The sequence below is a fragment of the Eubalaena glacialis genome, chromosome 1, assembly GCF_028564815.1.
Source record: "Eubalaena glacialis isolate mEubGla1 chromosome 1, mEubGla1.1.hap2.+ XY, whole genome shotgun sequence".
NCBI lineage: Eukaryota > Metazoa > Chordata > Mammalia > Artiodactyla > Balaenidae > Eubalaena > Eubalaena glacialis.
In genome coordinates this window covers 25,997,351-26,013,907 of record NC_083716.1, presented here as the reverse complement: position 1 = coordinate 26,013,907, position 16,557 = coordinate 25,997,351, and the positions used below count along the sequence as shown (strand labels likewise).

The following is a 16,557-nucleotide window of genomic DNA, read 5'->3' as shown; positions in this document are numbered from 1 at the left end:
GCAGGAGGTTGGTGTCACGGCCGATCCAGCTGCCAAACCACAGGGATGAGCCTTCCCCTTAGGTCCCCTCCGGTAATCTGGAGGTGTGTTAATAAGGGCAGGAACAAAACAGTGATTCCCAAACTTCAGTGTGAATCAGAATCCCCTGGAGGGCTTGGTCCAACACAGCCTGCTCCCCGTGCCCCCCAAGTGTCTGATTCAGTAGGTCTGGGCTGGTGCTTAAGAATTGGCCTCTCTAACTAGTTCCCGGTGATGCTAATGCTGCTGGTCTGCACACTTAGAGAATCACTGTGGTAGGGTGTAGAGTGGGAGAGATGGACAGTTCATCTGCCCTTTCTGGAACATTTCTTGACGAAGTGCCACTAGCTCCTTTGCAGGAAGCCGGCTTTGGTGTCCGCAGTAGAGGGCGGCAAGGATCCCAAGAGCTTCTCAGAAATCCATCCTGGAATGCTGCTCATTGGTTTTGTGAAGAACATCAAGGACTATGGTGTGTTCGTCCAGTTCCCGTCAGGCCTTAGTGGACTGGCTCCCAAAGCTGTAAGTTCACCTCCCTGCACAAGGGCCTTTGAGGGGAGACAACAGGGACGTGGAACCTGAGGGTTGGTGGGAAAGAATCTATTCTCTTGAAAGATTTTCAGGGGCATGACACAGAGGCACCTGGCTGAGGGGCAGTGGAGCTGAGGCTCAGTCTGCAGTCCTCTTGCCCAGCCTGTGTCCTGGCTCAGGGCTGTGTCCTGGAGGAAGGGGCACCTTTTCTACTTCATGCTACAGCATTGGGTAGGTCATTGGATAGCAGACTTTTCAGACTGGAAAAGATCCTAGCGATCCCGTCGTTGAACCCCCTCTCAGGCCTGCTGCATAAACTGACACCCAGAGCGGGGAGGAGTCTTACCAAAGCCCGTGTAAGACGGTGGTGAGCAAACGGCTCATCGCTCATTCCTGCCACAGACAATTCATAAGTGTTTCTTCCTTTCCGTAGGTGTGTTCCCCTGATGTTTTGCCTGGGCAGAACATTTTGCATCCCCTGCCAGAACAATTTTAAAAATGGGAGAGGGGGGAGGGCCCCAGAAACATGCACAGTGAGGGGCAGAGAGTTGCTCTGGGGCCTTCTCGGCTGGGTTGGCAGCCAGGGCGCCTCCTGTGTTTTTACGAAAGGGGAGGTGAGCTGTGCTCAGAGGGCTGGGGGGACCTTCCTGGGGTCCACCTCCTGCCTCACACACTTCTTTCTGGGTGTTTCAAGTGGGTTGTCTTAATAGAGACTTCCTTTCCTTTCTTCATTTTGCACCCGCTCTTCCCTTTTAGATCATGAGTGACAAGTTTGTGACCTCCACAAGTGACCACTTTGTCGAGGGGCAGACGGTGGTTGCTAAGGTGACCAACGTGGACGAGGAGAAGCAGCGGATGCTGCTGTCGCTGCGGCTGTCGGACTGCGCTCTGGGGGACCTGGCCACCACCAGCCTCCTCCTCCTGAGCCAGTGCCTGGAGGAGCGGCAGGGCGTCCGTAGCCTCATGAGCAACCGAGGTGGGGGCAGGAGGGCGGAGGATGAGGGCCAGGGTGGGGCGTGTGCGTCTTCAGTCTGTTCCGATGAGTTGTTGGTCTTCTCTGATGTTAAAAAGAAATGGGTAGGGCTTCCCTGGTGGCGCAGTGGTTGAGAATCTGCCTGCCAATGCAGGGGACACGGGTTCGAGCCCTGGTCTGGGAAGATCCCACATGCCGCGGAGCAACTAGGCCCGTGAGCCATAACTACTGAGCCTGTGCATCTGGAGCTTGTGCTCTGCAACAAGAGAGGCCGCGACAGTGAGAGGCCCGCGCACCGCGATGAAGAGTGGCCACCGCTTGCCGCAACTAGAGAAAGCCCTCGCACAGAAACGAAGACCCAACACAGCCAAAAATAAATAAATAAATAAATTAATTAATTAATTTAAAAAAAAAGAAGAAAGAAATGGGTAAACTTTTGTTAATGGGAGTAGGATCTCCATAAAGTGCACAAATCTTTTAGAGTACAGCTCAGTAAACATTTATAAAGTGAACATCCCTGTTTAACTGTCATCCAGATTCAGATAAAAGATCATTACTTGGTATCCCAGAAGTTCCCCTTGGGCTCCCTCCCAGTCCAGAATCAAAATTTCCCTGAGTTCTGTGGCCTCAGGTTTGCATTTGTTGTGAATCCACTCACTTCTTCACTTTTTGTTCCTTTATTCATCAGATGTGTAGTGGATGATAAAATGGAACAGGGACCTGCTGGAAGACTTTGTGGGGGGTTATTAGTCTGACCCTACTAAGCTTTGAACCATTGTGTAGATTTGTTGGAACCCTGATGGGATTTGGGAATAAGAACCTTGAGAGGGTAGATTCCAAACAGAAAGAGTGAAAATTCCGAAATCAAAGGAAAGCATGTGTTTCTGGCATTCGTTGGCTATTCCATGAATTATGGCCATGTGGGATTAGCAAGGGGCATAGGTCTCTGCCTGTACTGGGAATTTTCATGGATATCAGACATTTTTACCAAGAGTGATTTTGCCTTCATAGTGGTTCCAACGCTCCATGTTGGAAATGTCCTCCATGTGTCAGCATATTTCCAAAGGAAAAGAATGGTGAGTGTCATTTCATCTTGTTAATCCCTATTTCCTTTGGGTCTCTGGCAGACTCTGTGTTGATCCAGACGCTGGCTGAGATGACCCCAGGGATGGTCCTTGACCTAGAGGTGCAGGAGGTGTTGGGAGATGGCTCTGTACTGTTCAGTGAGGGCCCAGTGCCCGGCCTGGTCCTAAGAGCCAGCAAGTATCATCGGGCAGGTGAGTGCATCTCTCTCGCCCATCATGGTTTGTAGGGGAAACCCCTTGCCCGTTGCTTCCTCTTCTGGGTACAGAATTTCCAAATACATAGATGAGCTGATCCAGCAGAAATTTTTGGCATGCTTATCTTGTGTAAACGCAAATCAAGACAGCAGCATACTAAAGAAGGTTTAGGTATGAATCCCTTTATTGTTGTATTTGGATAAATCTAGATTTTTATATACCAGGTTGCATAAGTTGACACAACCTGAATGTGAATTATGGGAGCTAGACCCTTGGCTTCCCTAGCGCATATAAACCTAGGACATAGGTCCACTTCTTTTTGTGCCTTTGGGCTGCAGGGCTGTTGGAGAGATGCTGTCTCCCTTCGCCCCTGCTCCAGGAGGGTGATCACATTGTGTTTGGTTCTGCACTGCAGGGCAGGAGGTGGAATCTGGGCAGAAAAAGAAGGTTGTAATCTTAAATGTTGATATGTTGAAGTTGGAAGTACATGTTTCCCTCTGCCACGATTTGGTGAATAGAAGAGCTAAAAAGGTAAGCTTGCTGCTTGAGGACTTCCATTCCCATGGTTTCAAAGGTGTTACACACCCCTTCAACCCCACATGGTTCGCAGATACCTGTAGACAGGGTGGCTGTGTGCCTGGATTTGTCTGGGTCATTCCCAGGTGTACCTCTCATCCTGGTGTGCTTTTTTTTTTTTTTTTTTTTTTTGGCCAAGCCATGCGGCTTGCAGGATCTTAGTTCCCCGACCAAGGATTGAACCCGGGCCCTGGCAGTGACAGCACTGAGTCCTAACCACTGGGCCGCCAGGGAATTCCCCTGGTGTGCTTGTTCGTTGCAGTGACTTTCACTCTGGTTCGGGCTGTAAATCACGTGGTCACCCTGATTAGGGCCAAGCAGGTGCTTGGATGAGTGAAGCGGGCCAGGTGTGTTAGGGGGTGGTGACAGTAGGACTCGACAGTAGGACTCTGACAGACTGCGGAGTGCACGCACTGCCACAGAGGAGCAGAGACTACTCGGTTCCATCTCACTGTTGCCCCATGAGAACATCTGGGTCTAGTGTTGGGAAGTCTTTGAATTTTAAGAGAAGGCAGAATTTGGATTTTTTATTTGAAATAAATGTAGGAAACGTTGGAAACTCTTCTTCTTTTTAAACATCATGTGAACCAAACAAAACATGTCTGTGGGTAGTTCTGACCTCCAGGCTGCTCATCTAACACCCTCTTCTGTCCACTTTTGTGTGGGCAAAGAATGGGTTCAAGGGAAATCTTAAAATGAGTGGTATTTTTCTCCGGATGACGTGTATATTTCGTCATTGTCTAAAGTACTTATTAATCCCCTAATCGCATAGGGTGTGTTACAGAGAATTATATAGATGTAATCCTTAACCTCCAGTTGCTTATAATTTTAAGACTTTGAGAGACAAAGAGAAATAGAAAACAGTATTAACCCCTCACTAAGCTTTCTAGCAGGTCCCTGTCCCATTTTGTCATCCGAGTGAAGCTAGTGCACGTAAGGGCATGAGCACAGGTTGGGTGTTGGGGAAAGACAGGCTACATGCCTTGCACACAATAAGCTCTCAGTAATGACTGTCTTTGTTGAGTGAGTGAATAAATTGGGTGGAGAGCTGCAGGACTAAGAGAGGAGGAACCACAGTGTCTTAAAGCTGGAGAACCATTAGAGGTCACTTGGCTGTGCATCAGAGTCACCTTTAAAGTTCTGCTTTCACTAGTTCCAGGATAGGATCTCGGAATCTGAATTCAAAACAGAGGCTAACTCCAGGTGATCCTGCTGTGGCGCCTTGAGTGTGGTCACATCGCCTCAGTGTACCGGAGGGGAAAGCTGGGTCCAGGGAGTGGAGGCTACTTTGTTACAGCTCAGATTAGCCTTGAGCCCCCTGGACTCAGAGGACTTCCCCAGACCTACCCTGCCCAGTGGGTGAGGAACAAGCCCTTGTGCTCTGTAAGAAGCAGGGATGGTGGGTTTTCTGTCTTCCAGCTGAAGAAAGGCAGTGAGCACCAGGCGATTGTGCAGCACTTGGAGGAGTCCTTTGCCCTGGCCTCCTTGGTAGAGACTGGCCAGCTAGCAGCTTTCTCCCTGACCTCTCACCTCAATGACACCTTCCGCTTTGATTCAGAGAAGTTGCAGGTGGGACAGGGTGTCTCCCTAACCCTCCAGACCACAGAACCAGGAGTGACGGGTCTTCTTTTGGCCGTTGAGGGGCCAGCTGCTAAGAGGACCATGAGGCAGACCCGGAAGGACTCTGAGACGGTCGACGAGGATGAGGAAGTAGATCCAGCTCTGGTTGTAGGGACTGTAAGGAAGCACACCCTGTCCATTGGGGACGTGGTCACAGGGACCGTCAAGTCCATTAAGCCCACCCATGTGGTTGTGACCCTGGAAGATGGCATCATTGGCTGCATCCATGCCTCCCACATTCTAGATGATGTTCCAGTGGGCACATCTCCTACTGCCAAGCTGAAAGTTGGGAAGAAGGTCACTGCCCGAGTGATTGGCGGGAGAGACATGAAGACATTCAAGTATGGAGGCTTTGGGGGAGGGACTGGCTTTGAGGGGAGATGGTGGTAATCGTGGGAGAAGGCATGGGAACTGAGGCAGTTTCCAAAAAGTTGGGCATACGTTAGATTTTCTTTTAGTTAACCAAAATATTCACCAAATAATCCTTTTGTATGTCTTTATTTTTTAATGGTGTATAATGTAGTGGTTAAGAGCGTTGATTTAGAGTCAGATCTGGGGCGAATTCCAGATTTCCCACTTAAAATAATGCGACCAGGAGTTAAGTAGTTACTCAGCCCTCTGAGTTTTATTTTCCTAATTTGTAAAGTGAGAGTAATGGTAGTGACCACCTTGCAGGGCCATTGCAAAGATTGGAAGAGAGAACACCTAGCACGGAGTGTGCCTGGTGGGTTGTCTGACACATAGTTATTGCTCCGTATATGTCAGCAGTTACTATAATCCATCCTCCACAGCATACCTTAATTATACTCGTTTACTTTCAATCTAGTTACAGTATGTTATTGCAGCAGAAGTCCTTGCTATAAGAAAACCAAAAAGAGAATTCAAAGTCTAGCCAATGATTTGCATATTAATTTCAGTAACTGTGGGATCTTCAGTAAGTCATTTGTTCTCTCTAGACCTCAATTTCCTTATTTTTAGAATGAAAGAGTTGGAGTATATCGTCCATAAGGAAAATTCTTTTCAGGGTTTAGTATGACAACTGTAAAAGATCAGATGAGCCAGTTCTGTAACATTTACTCAAACGATGAGAATGGAAGCCCTCGGGCCTGGTATTACTAGTGGGTGGTGTGGCAGCGGAGTGGGCGGTTTTTTAAGCTCGGTTTGGTGGGCAGTTAGAAATTCTGGTCTCCCGATTATGGTGTTACAGAGAATAAGAGAAATGATTTGACATTATTTGTTTCTGCAGGTTTCTCCCAATAAGTCATCCCAGATTTATTCGAACCATCCCGGAGCTGAGTGTTCGGCCAAGGTGAGGGCAACTCCGGTGGTCTCATGGAAAGAGTGCTGGGCTGGAGTCAGGAGCCTGAGTTCTGGTCTTTTTTTTTTTTAAAGTCATAAGTTTGTTTGTTTGTTTGTTTTTTTAATTTTATTTATTTATTTATTTATTTTTGGCTGTGTTGGGTCTTCGTTTCTGTGCGAGGGCTTTCTCTAGTTGCGGCAAGTGGGGGCCACTCTTCATCGCAGAGCGGGGGCCACTCTACATCGCGGTGCGCGGGCCTCTCACTGTTGCGGCCTCTCTCATTGCGGAGCACAGGCTCCAGACGCGCAGGCTCAGTAATTGTGGCTCACGGGCCCAGTTGCTCCAGGGCATTGGGATCTTCCCAAACCAGGGCTCGAACCTGTGTGCCCTGCATTGGCAGGCGGATTCTCAACCACTGAGCCACCAGGGAAGCCCTGAGTTCTGGTCTTGATTCAGCCAGGGTTGTGACTTATTTTGCCTCTCTCTGTCCAGGTTGTCTTTTTTTCTCCAGGAGGGATGTTTGTCTGGTTCTCATACAGCTGGTTAGAGGGATTATATGAGAACTAATGTGAAAGCTGTATTCAGGGTTTAAGTATCAATTTAAAGGCTGATTGCAGTTCTGTTTGTTGGTATGTAGCAAAAAGAAACATTTTTGCTCTCAACCTATTTTCTAGAACTCAGTAATTCCCTAAATAAACACCACGTAGCCAAGAATGCCTGTTCTTTGATAATAGACTACTGCTTGGTGACTGAAATTTTAGGTCATGTTCTGGTGGATTCTGCAGAGGGATGTTCCACGAGGGATTCTAGGCGTACTGGTAGAGCTAGTAGTTCCAGGAAGTGGTGGATCCAGTTTGTCTGGGGTCGTTCTTGCAGAGGATCTTAAGCAGGGGATCCATGTTGATCTATGGGCCTATCTGCTTCTGCTTCCCCCATTAAAAAAAACCCAGCCTCTAGGAACTGATAGGCCATCAGCGAATGAAGTTAGATACACGTGACTGTGCCAGTGCCTCTGCAGGGTCAGGCCCAGATCCATCCAGGTTGTAAGTCTTACGTGCCTAGGATGTCATGGAAAGACCTCTTAAGCAGCTTTCCGAGGATGAGGTTTGGTCAGCATCCTGAAGGGATCAGAATAGAAGTGGAATAGTTCTGAGAAGGCTTGTGTCTGAGGTAGGGAAATATTCCTGGAACCTTGAAGTACCAGACGCTAACAACGCTTACTTTGAAGGATGTGAAAGTAAGCCGTTTAGTTCCAGAATGATGAGATTTGGCAGATGCACACGTTCCTACTTGCTTAATCGGTGGTTTCCTTAGTTTTGTAGATTTGATTGTGTCCCTTTGTCGTGAAAACAGAGACCTCCTCATATTCGTTGTTTTAGTCTGCGGTGTCTTCACCTGTGAGGCTGGACGTCTTGTTTAATTAAGGGTTAAGGTCAAGTAGTTTATCCAGGCTAAGGGTAGGTATGTTAAATTAATGAATACTGCAAGGGGCGAGTCAGTGAGCATTGTGGGAAGACTTACTAACATCCTGAATGGTTCTTGACCCTCAGAGTCTGGAGCCTCTCATGAACTATCACTGCTGTGCTGGTCCACCCTCCTGTCTATGGAGACTGGTGTGAGCCATAGCGGTGGTCCTTGGTAGTGGCAGTGTGGGCCAAGCCAGGAAATGAGGTCATTCCATAGAGGAGATGGAGGATGGAGAGTTATAACGACAGATAGACAGATAGACAGATAAAAAAACTCTAGCACATCTCCCACCTCCTCCGCGCACCTATGTTGTATTGTTAATTATTTTATTTTAATCAAGGCCCCTGAGAAACTTAGTATAAACATAATGCTATTGTTGCTATATTTCTCAAATGCTTTATGCTTTAAAATACATATTTCAAAGTCAGGAGGAAAAACATTTATTTAATTGACGGTGTTGACTTACTTATGAAATGCCATCATATTTTCATTCCCACTTGTATATGGAGCTCTTGTGCACAAAGAGAATGTCGTGTGTCTTCGAGTTGAGTTCAGGGTTGGTGAGGGACACTCAAGCTAGATAAAACGGTACCTGCTCATTTACCCGTTTGTGGGGTTGGGGGGTAGTTAAGAGAGCAGAGCAGTTCAGAAGTCATTACATGTATCTCTGGAATTCCTGCTAGTCACTGAGTTTTCTCTTGCCATTAATGTAGTTATGCCCACCTTTTTTTTTTTTTTTTTAAGAGAGGCAGTTTAAAATCATTTTGGAAAAAGAAAAAGATAACACATACTTGTTATGTGTGTTTGTATTTTATTTTTAATTTTTTTTTTAACTTAGACATCTATTTTCTCACAATTCTGGAGGCTTTCAGTCTGAGATGAAGGTATCAGCAGGGTTTGTTCTTCTGAGGCCTGTCTCCTTAGCTTGCAGGTGGCTATCTTCTCCAGTGTCTTCATATGGTCTTCTCTTTGTATTTATCTATGTCCTAATCTCCTCTTTTTTCAAATTTTTTTATTGTGGTAAAAACATAACATAAATAACATAAATTTGCCCTCAACACTTTTTAGGTATACATTATGGTATTGTTAACTATATGCATATTGTTATGTAACAGATCTCTAAACTTTTTCATCTTGCGTGACTGAAACTCTATAGCCATTCATTTCCCCCTGACCCCCCCAGCCTCTCGCAACCATCATTCTACTTTCTGTTTCTTTGAGTTTGATTACTTGAGATACCTCATATAAGTGGAGTCCTGCACAGTCCTTCTGTGACTGGCTTATTTCACTCAGCACAACATCCTCAAGCTTCATCCGTGTGGTAACATACAGCAAGATTTCCTTCTCTTTTAAGCTGAGTAATATTCCATTGTGTGTATATATGTTGTCTTTATCCATTCATCCATCAGTGGACATTTAGGTTGTTTCCACACCTTGGCTATTATGAATAGTGCTGCAATGAACATGGATATACAGATATCTCTTTGAGATCTTGTTTTTAATTCTTTTAGATACATACCCAGAGGTAGGAGTGCTGGATCATATGGTAGTTTTTTGAGGAACTTCCATACTGTTCTCCATAGTGGCTGCACCATTTTACAGTCCTACCAACAGTGTGCAGGGAAGGATTCCCTTTTCCCACATCCTTGCCAATGCTTGTTATTTTCTGTTTGATAATGGCCGTCCTTACAGATGTGAGGTTAATATCTCACTGTGGTTTTGATTTATATTTCCCTGACTATTAGTGATGTTGAGCACCTTTTCCTGTGCTTCTTGGACATTTGTATTATCTTCTTTGGGGAAATGTCTGTTCCAGTTCTGTTTTTCAGTCAGGTTATTTGTTTTTTTATTATTGAGTTGTAGCTTAATTTCTTATAAGGACATCAGTCATGTTGGATTAAGGCCCACCCTAACGACCTCATTTTAACTTAATTGCCTCTTTAAATTCCCTATCTCCAAACGCAGTCACATTCTGAGGTATTGGAAGTTGGTGCTTCAACATACGAATTTGGGGGGCTGGGCGAGACAATTCAGCTCATAACAGAGGCATTCCCGTATCAGCGATTGAGTGAATAAATTTTTTTATCCTAACTATACATATATATATATTATATATATGTATAAATACATTATAGATAATGAATGTAAATTATCTGTTAGTTATCCGTTAGAGTGCCAGGCACATGGATGTTCTGTGTGTGTTTTAAGAAATAACATTTTACAGATGTTCCCTTCCCAGGCTTCTCCCTTCACCCCCAGAGGATAAATTCTCTATTATTTGACATATATCCAGCTCTTGCTTTTATACTTTCGTTATATATACGTATATATATATCTACAAAAAATTATTTTGTATGGTTTTCAAATTTTACATAAATAGTATGCTGTGCTTAATATCCTGCAGCTTGTTTTCTTCACTCAAAATTTTGTTTTTTTGCGATCTCTCCATTTCGGGGTCTAGAGTTAAAACAGTAACCCATCCTGTGCCTGTGCCAAACTGTATGTATTTTCAGGCTGATGGAGGACGTTTACGGTTGTTTCCACAATGCCACAGTGCACATCCTTGAACTCGTTCCATCGTGCGCCTGTGCAGGGATTTCTCTAGGGTGGAATTGCTGGGTGTGTTTCAGCTTTATTAGTATATGAGTTTCCTGTGTTCCTATATTCACCAGTACTTGCTATTATACGTTACAGTTTTACCAGTATTACTTGTACCATTTTACTGATGAGTTCTGTTTTGTTTTAGAAATTTGAATTGGTAAGCTGGGCTGGTTGGAATGGTGGGAATTCTGTGCTTCCTTTGAAGTGATTTGTGGACTGATAACTTTCAGACCGCATCTCCTTGTTGCTTTTCTGAGAAGAAAAAGAGAATCAAGAAAGTGATAATGCCAAGGTAGCGTAGGGGACAGAGCACTGGATTTTTAAATCAGGAACTCTGACTTCAACTCCTTCCTGGGTCTGTAGCATAAAATGAGTTTAATAATATCTGTCCTACTTGATTCACACATGAGAGTGTTGTCACATTCAGTGAGAGATTATTTGTGAAAGCAGTTCTGCAAACTGTAAAGCAGTAGCTAAAGCATTGAAAGAAGTAAAATAGTTTTGTTTCCTATACTTATAAAGATTATTGTTGGCTACCTACTTTACAGCTTGTTCACACCTAGGTGAGTGAATTGGAAAGGATTAATTTTTACGCAGGTATTGTGAACATTCATTCCCCTTTAAGGAGAGAAATGGCGGGGGGGGGTGGTGGTGCATGGTGGGTTTGTATGAGTTAGCGGAGTCCTGTAAAATCAATCCGTGGCCGCTCGGGGGAGATGGTTTCAAGCTAGAAGCTTATCCAGAGGTTGGTTTACTCTTTCCATTGCCTTTCTGCAACCAGAGAGCTGGAGAAGGATGGCCACACTGCTCTCAACACTCATTCTGTTAGCCCCTTGGAGAAGATTAAACAGTACCAGGCTGGTCAGACTGTGACTTGCTTCTTGAAGAAGGTGAGTAGTGCATGCCCTGCAATGCGATGCTGTCCCTCTTACAGAAGAAAACAGGGAGAAACTGACAGCGACCATTTGCACTAGGCTTTGCTTCTGTGTTTGCTGCCATGCTGGTTTGTAGAAGACAGTAGAAGGCCTCTGCTCCTAGAAAACTTCTGGTCTAATCAAGGAGCTAAATTTACGGCTTACAAAACAGCTAGCAAGCAACCCACAGTTCCACATATTTATAGATTAATTGTATAAAATGGAAAGAAAAATATATCATAGAGCAAGATTTTAAATCCAGTTCTTTATTTTATTTTAAATAATGTAAAATTCAAATTTCAGTGTCCACAAATAAAGTTTTGTCAGAAGACACACACACACACAAATATTTTAAATAAAAATAAAAATGTTTTATTTAAAATAAAATAAAATGTTGGATTTTAGATTCTTGCCTTTTATAAAGTTCGGGAACAGTGCAAAACAGTATGTAATTGGGTGCCAGATTATGTGTTCTAACCCCAAGTGGAACAGGAGTTGAGTAAAGGGAAGAGATCAGTGAGAACTATACCAGTTGGAATACATCAGAGAGAAGGTTGGTCTGGGCTTGACCCTGAGGGATAATTCCTCTTCATTGCTGCCAGATTCTTCCTCCATGAGCATGTATCTGAGTATGTCTGTGGTGCTCGATCCTTTTAGTTACCTACTGTCTGTAGACATTCATAAACCCAAGATGCCTTAGAGTGGTGTTTAAGCTCTTCATAATCTGACCTTATGAATCTGGTACACCAGTCATGCTGAAAACCTCCTCTATCTTTTTCCCTTCTTGTCTTTATTTCTACACTGGGGGTACTGTCTATTCTTATTGCCTACAACCCTTCAAGGTCCAGCACAGATAACCCTCCCTTCTTACTAGTTCTCCTACAGGGTCCCTTAACATATTGTGCTCTTACTTGTTTCTTGCTCCTGCATACTCATTTGACTTACTCTTTGCAGACCGTAATCTCTTTGAAGGCAGGGCCTGGCTTTTACTTATCACTCTCATGCCGTATACATAGTGGCTGCTTGATAAATGTTTTGTTGAGTTGACCTGAAAATTGGGGTGTGTATTTAGGGCAGAGCACTGTGTCAATAGCAAAATCTAAATTGATTTAGAAATAAGATGTTAGTCCCTGAAGATGGTTAACAGTCACTGGGCACAACTGAGTTTGGGGGAGGCGACAGAGGTCAGTGGGATTGGTCCTACTGCTTGAGGATATCTCTGAGGCCTTTTTTGCTTCCTAATCAGCTGAGGCACCAGGAGAGATGCATGTTCTGCTGGGCTGGCGAAGGCTCTGAGCTAGACTCTGAGTGAAGCCTGCGAGAAGTGGAGGTTGGACAGGGGCATTGGGACGTAGGGGTGCATTCCTGTTCCTTGGGAAAATGTAGGCTTTGGGCCCTTTGAGCCCTGTGATTTTAGGGGAGCCTGTTTTAGTGAAGGGAAGAGAAGAGACGCTTGTATCTGCCCATTCCATTTCTCCTCCTGTTTTTTTTTTTCCCCCCAGTACAACGTGGTTAAGAAATGGCTTGAGGTGGACATCGCTCCAGACATCCGGGGGAGAATTCCCTTACTGCTCACTTCTCTTAGCTTCAAGGTCAGTGTGCCTGAGATCCCTGGAGAGGAAACCCCAGCTCCCTGAGCTCAACTTAGTGTCTGGTGTGTGCTCACAGTGGGTACAGGGAACTGTACCGTGGGAGATACTTACTGTGCAGACTTAAATGCTGTGGTTTTGGATAAATGACAGGCCTTTTTTCAAACATCAGAAGAATTTTCTTGCCCTTCCAGGTTCTGAAACATCCAGATAAGAAGTTCCGGATTGGCCAGGCCCTGAAGGCCACCGTGGTTGGCCCAGATTCCTCCAAGGCCTTCTTGTGTCTTTCACTCATAGGTGTGGTGATGAAATGGGACCTGGTCAGGGAAGGGAGGGGGTGGAAGGGAGCGGGAAGAGGTCTTCAGTCATTGCCCAGGTTGAAGGATGCCGTGGGTTTCGGAGTCCTCAGAAAGCCTAGTGTGGTGGCTATGTTCTTGGAACAGTTTTTCTCTCGGGGCTTTGCTCTGTGGCTTGTGTCTGAGTCACCTTTACCTACACAGTTGTTTTTCTTAGGTCTCTCAGAAAGGCTTGTTCACCACATGGCCCTGGCATTCTTGACCACATGGCATGGTGATGTGGGTCTGTGTGATCATTCAGGTCCACTCAGCCTAGACAGCCTGAGTCTGGACGCCTCCACCTCCCCCGGACTCTGGTTGGCCAGTGTCTCGGCTTCTTTCTTGGCTCATTTCCTCTTCCCTGAATCTGGTTCATTCTCCTGCCAGGTCCTCACAAGCTCGAGAAAGGGGAAGTGGCCATGGGCCGCGTGGTGAAGGTGCTTCCCAAGGAGGGACTGACCGTCTCCTTCCCCTTCGGGAAGATCGGAAGAGTCAGTATTTTTCACGTGAGTGACTCCTACTCAGAGACGCCCCTGGAAAACTTTACCCCACAGAAGATTGTCAGGTAGGCTGAGTTTTCTTCCCCTTTTCAGCTCTCTGTGGGATCGGTGGGGTTTTTTTTGTTTTTGTTTTTCTTTTAATTATAGGTGTGTGATTTTGTACCAGAAAAAAATAGTATATAAAATGGAAAATGAAAATTGCTGTTGCTCCTCTCTTTCTCCACCACTTTTTGCCATTAGATACTTTGATCTCTATCTTTCAAGACTCTAACATATATAGGTATAATTTGCTCGTACGTAATAGTAGAATTGCATTTTATGTGCTATTCTGCAACTTGCTTTTTTATCATGGCAGTTTATCATACACTTTTTCTTTTCCTATGCTAGTATATTGAACAACAACAGCCTTGTTCTTTTACCTTATTTTTAACATTTTTTTTTAGTATTGCATTATGTGTTTTTTTAAAAATCACAGTTTATTTAAACAGTTCTGTTGATGGACAATAATGTTGAAGTGAATATCTTTGCACATATGTTTGGATACTAGTGAAAGTATAACTGTGAAATAAATTCCTAGGAGTAAAATTGATGGGTCAAACAATGTTATACATTTTGCCAAAGTGTCTTCCAAAAGGACTTTGCTAATTTTTATCTCAATTAACAATAAATATGACTGTTCATTCCTCACACCCCTGTCAGCACTGGATATTCTTAATTTTTAATCTTTGCCATTGAATAGGCTGAAATTGATCTCGCATTTTAATTTGAATTTCTCTTACTGGTCATTTTTCATGTTTATTGGCTGTTTACATTTGTTCTGTGCTTTGCTTGGCCAAGTTGCTTCCTCATCTTACTATTGAACCCATTCATCTTTTTAATTAAAAAAAAATTGATCTGTATGTGTTCTCTGCAAGAGGATGGCAGTAACCTTTTGCAGTTGGGGGGTGCTTTATGAACTATTTTGGATGCACAAAAATGAACCTACCTCAGAGTTTTAAAATTATTTTGTAGCCTGAATAAACTAGCATGGAGAGGCATATTTCAGCCTTGTACAATACAGACTTGTCTGACAACCACAGTTATCCAACAGTGGAGCAGACACCTTCAGGAGGCAGACTGGAAAGTAGTAATTGTCCTCCCCTAGCCACCAGCACCTGCGTAAATTCTCAACCACTTGTCAGGGCTAAACAGCACAAAAATGCCCAGGGCCTAGGAGAAGAAAAAGAATGAGTCAGAGGGAAATCCAGGATCATCTCTGCTTTGCTTATTTAGACTTACAGAATACAGGTGTGATTTTTTTTAGCAAAATATTTTTTAAAAATAACATTATTGTAGTTAAATGTATGAGTAGCATTCAGTTGTAATTCCTTCATCTGTCAATGTGAATAATAAGTTAAATGCCTAAAGATAGATCCCTTCAGGTCCTTTCCTGCTTTAAGGGCTGTGATTCCCTGGTAGAAAAGGCACACGCCTGTCATGGGAGAATTTGGACTATATTGTTGCTGAGATCCTTTCTACTGATAAGATTCTATACCTTGCGTCGTGGTATAAATGACACCACCATTGCGTGGTGGGTTTGGAAACCACCCCGAAGAGTAAACCCTGTTTCCCTCCCAGAAGCCTCCCCTGCTGAGGCCTCCCTCATGGGCTCCTCTGACCTGCTGCTCTGAGTCGGCAGTGGTATCAGGCCGTCCCCTGTCATGGTTTCCTGTCCTGAGTCTGTCTCTCCACGAGACCAGACCCTCCCAGCCCCTGATGCAGGGCTGGTCTCACCTCCTAAGTACTCACCGCGTGGCTCTGTGCGCCTTCCAGAAGGCTTGCATGTATCCTCTTGTTTCCTCCTCCCAGCACCGTTCTTGGGTGAGGAGAGAAAGTAGCGGTATTTTTACTTGACGAACTAGGAAACTGAGGCCCAGAGAGGGGACCTGTCCCGAGTCCCTCAGCAGGTTGTCAGCAGGATGGACAGAGCCCTCGCTCTCGCCTGTTGCTCAGCCTCGTGGAGAGGAAGCCGAAGCCCTCTCCCGTCCCCCGAGGTGCTGGCTGGCATCAGCGTTTCCTTCTCTTTTGCTCTCACTCCAGGTGTTATGTCCTGTCCACTACAGGCCCTGTATTGACTTTGTCACTGCGATCGTCCAGGTGAGTGTCTGTGTTGTTGGGGGAAGAAATGGGGGAGAACTCCCCCCCGGCCCCAGAGGACTGAGGAGAGGCTGCGTGGATCTGACACAGAGCTTTGGGCCTCCCAGCTTGCTTCTCTGCTCATCCCCTTTATGCCCGGCCCCGTTTTTCATCCAGAAAAGCTGAGGACATTCAGATTGTAGAAGAACCTGTCTGCTCAGGCTGTTGTTTCCCAAAGAAAGGTTCAAACATCCGTAGTGGTGTTCAAAGTTGCCAGATGGCGGTTCTAGTGAGGGGAGGTGATGGAGCCCCGAGGGCTGCATAGTAGGGGCAAGTGTGCCGTGAAGTGGATTGGCCTGAAGTCACGGTTTGAAATGGATATATGAGGTTTAACCTCCCTCTGGCTTGCTCAGCCTCTCCCTGTTACTATTAAAGCTGTCCCCAGCTGACAGGAGTTCAGGAGAGGGTAGGGCTGGGCTCTGACGGTGATGTCCTACTGACAGGTCTAGAGTCGTATTCTTACAAAGTGTGATTATCACAGGAGATTTGGGGGTGAGGGTCGGGAAATGAGGTCAGAGGTACACGTGTAGTAAGCCTTTTATTCCTTTAGGACGAACCCGGAGACGAAAAGCAAAATAACAGATCCTGAGATTAACTCCATCCAGGACATTAAGGAAGGGCAGCTCCTGAGGGGCTACGTGAAGTCTGTCCAGCCGTCCGGTGTGCTCTTAGCGTGAGTGA

General features: G+C 45.2%; 1 protein-coding gene across 2 annotated transcripts in view; it reads left to right on the top strand.

The window, feature by feature from the left end:
• The window catches only part of PDCD11 (programmed cell death 11), a 42,007-nt gene that overhangs the window by 18,495 nt on the left and 6,955 nt on the right, over positions 1-16,557 (top strand). For both annotated transcript variants that reach the window (XM_061198530.1, XM_061198447.1), the window contains exons 16-27: positions 367-537; positions 1,303-1,522; positions 2,647-2,796; positions 3,215-3,330; positions 4,795-5,336; positions 6,242-6,304; positions 11,145-11,253; positions 12,780-12,869; positions 13,061-13,163; positions 13,589-13,766; positions 15,781-15,837; positions 16,427-16,549. In XM_061198530.1, coding sequence (XP_061054513.1) covers positions 367-537; positions 1,303-1,522; positions 2,647-2,796; positions 3,215-3,330; positions 4,795-5,336; positions 6,242-6,304; positions 11,145-11,253; positions 12,780-12,869; positions 13,061-13,163; positions 13,589-13,766; positions 15,781-15,837; positions 16,427-16,549 — 1,922 coding nt within the window. The remainder of the gene's footprint in view (positions 1-366; positions 538-1,302; positions 1,523-2,646; positions 2,797-3,214; positions 3,331-4,794; positions 5,337-6,241; positions 6,305-11,144; positions 11,254-12,779; positions 12,870-13,060; positions 13,164-13,588; positions 13,767-15,780; positions 15,838-16,426; positions 16,550-16,557) is intronic.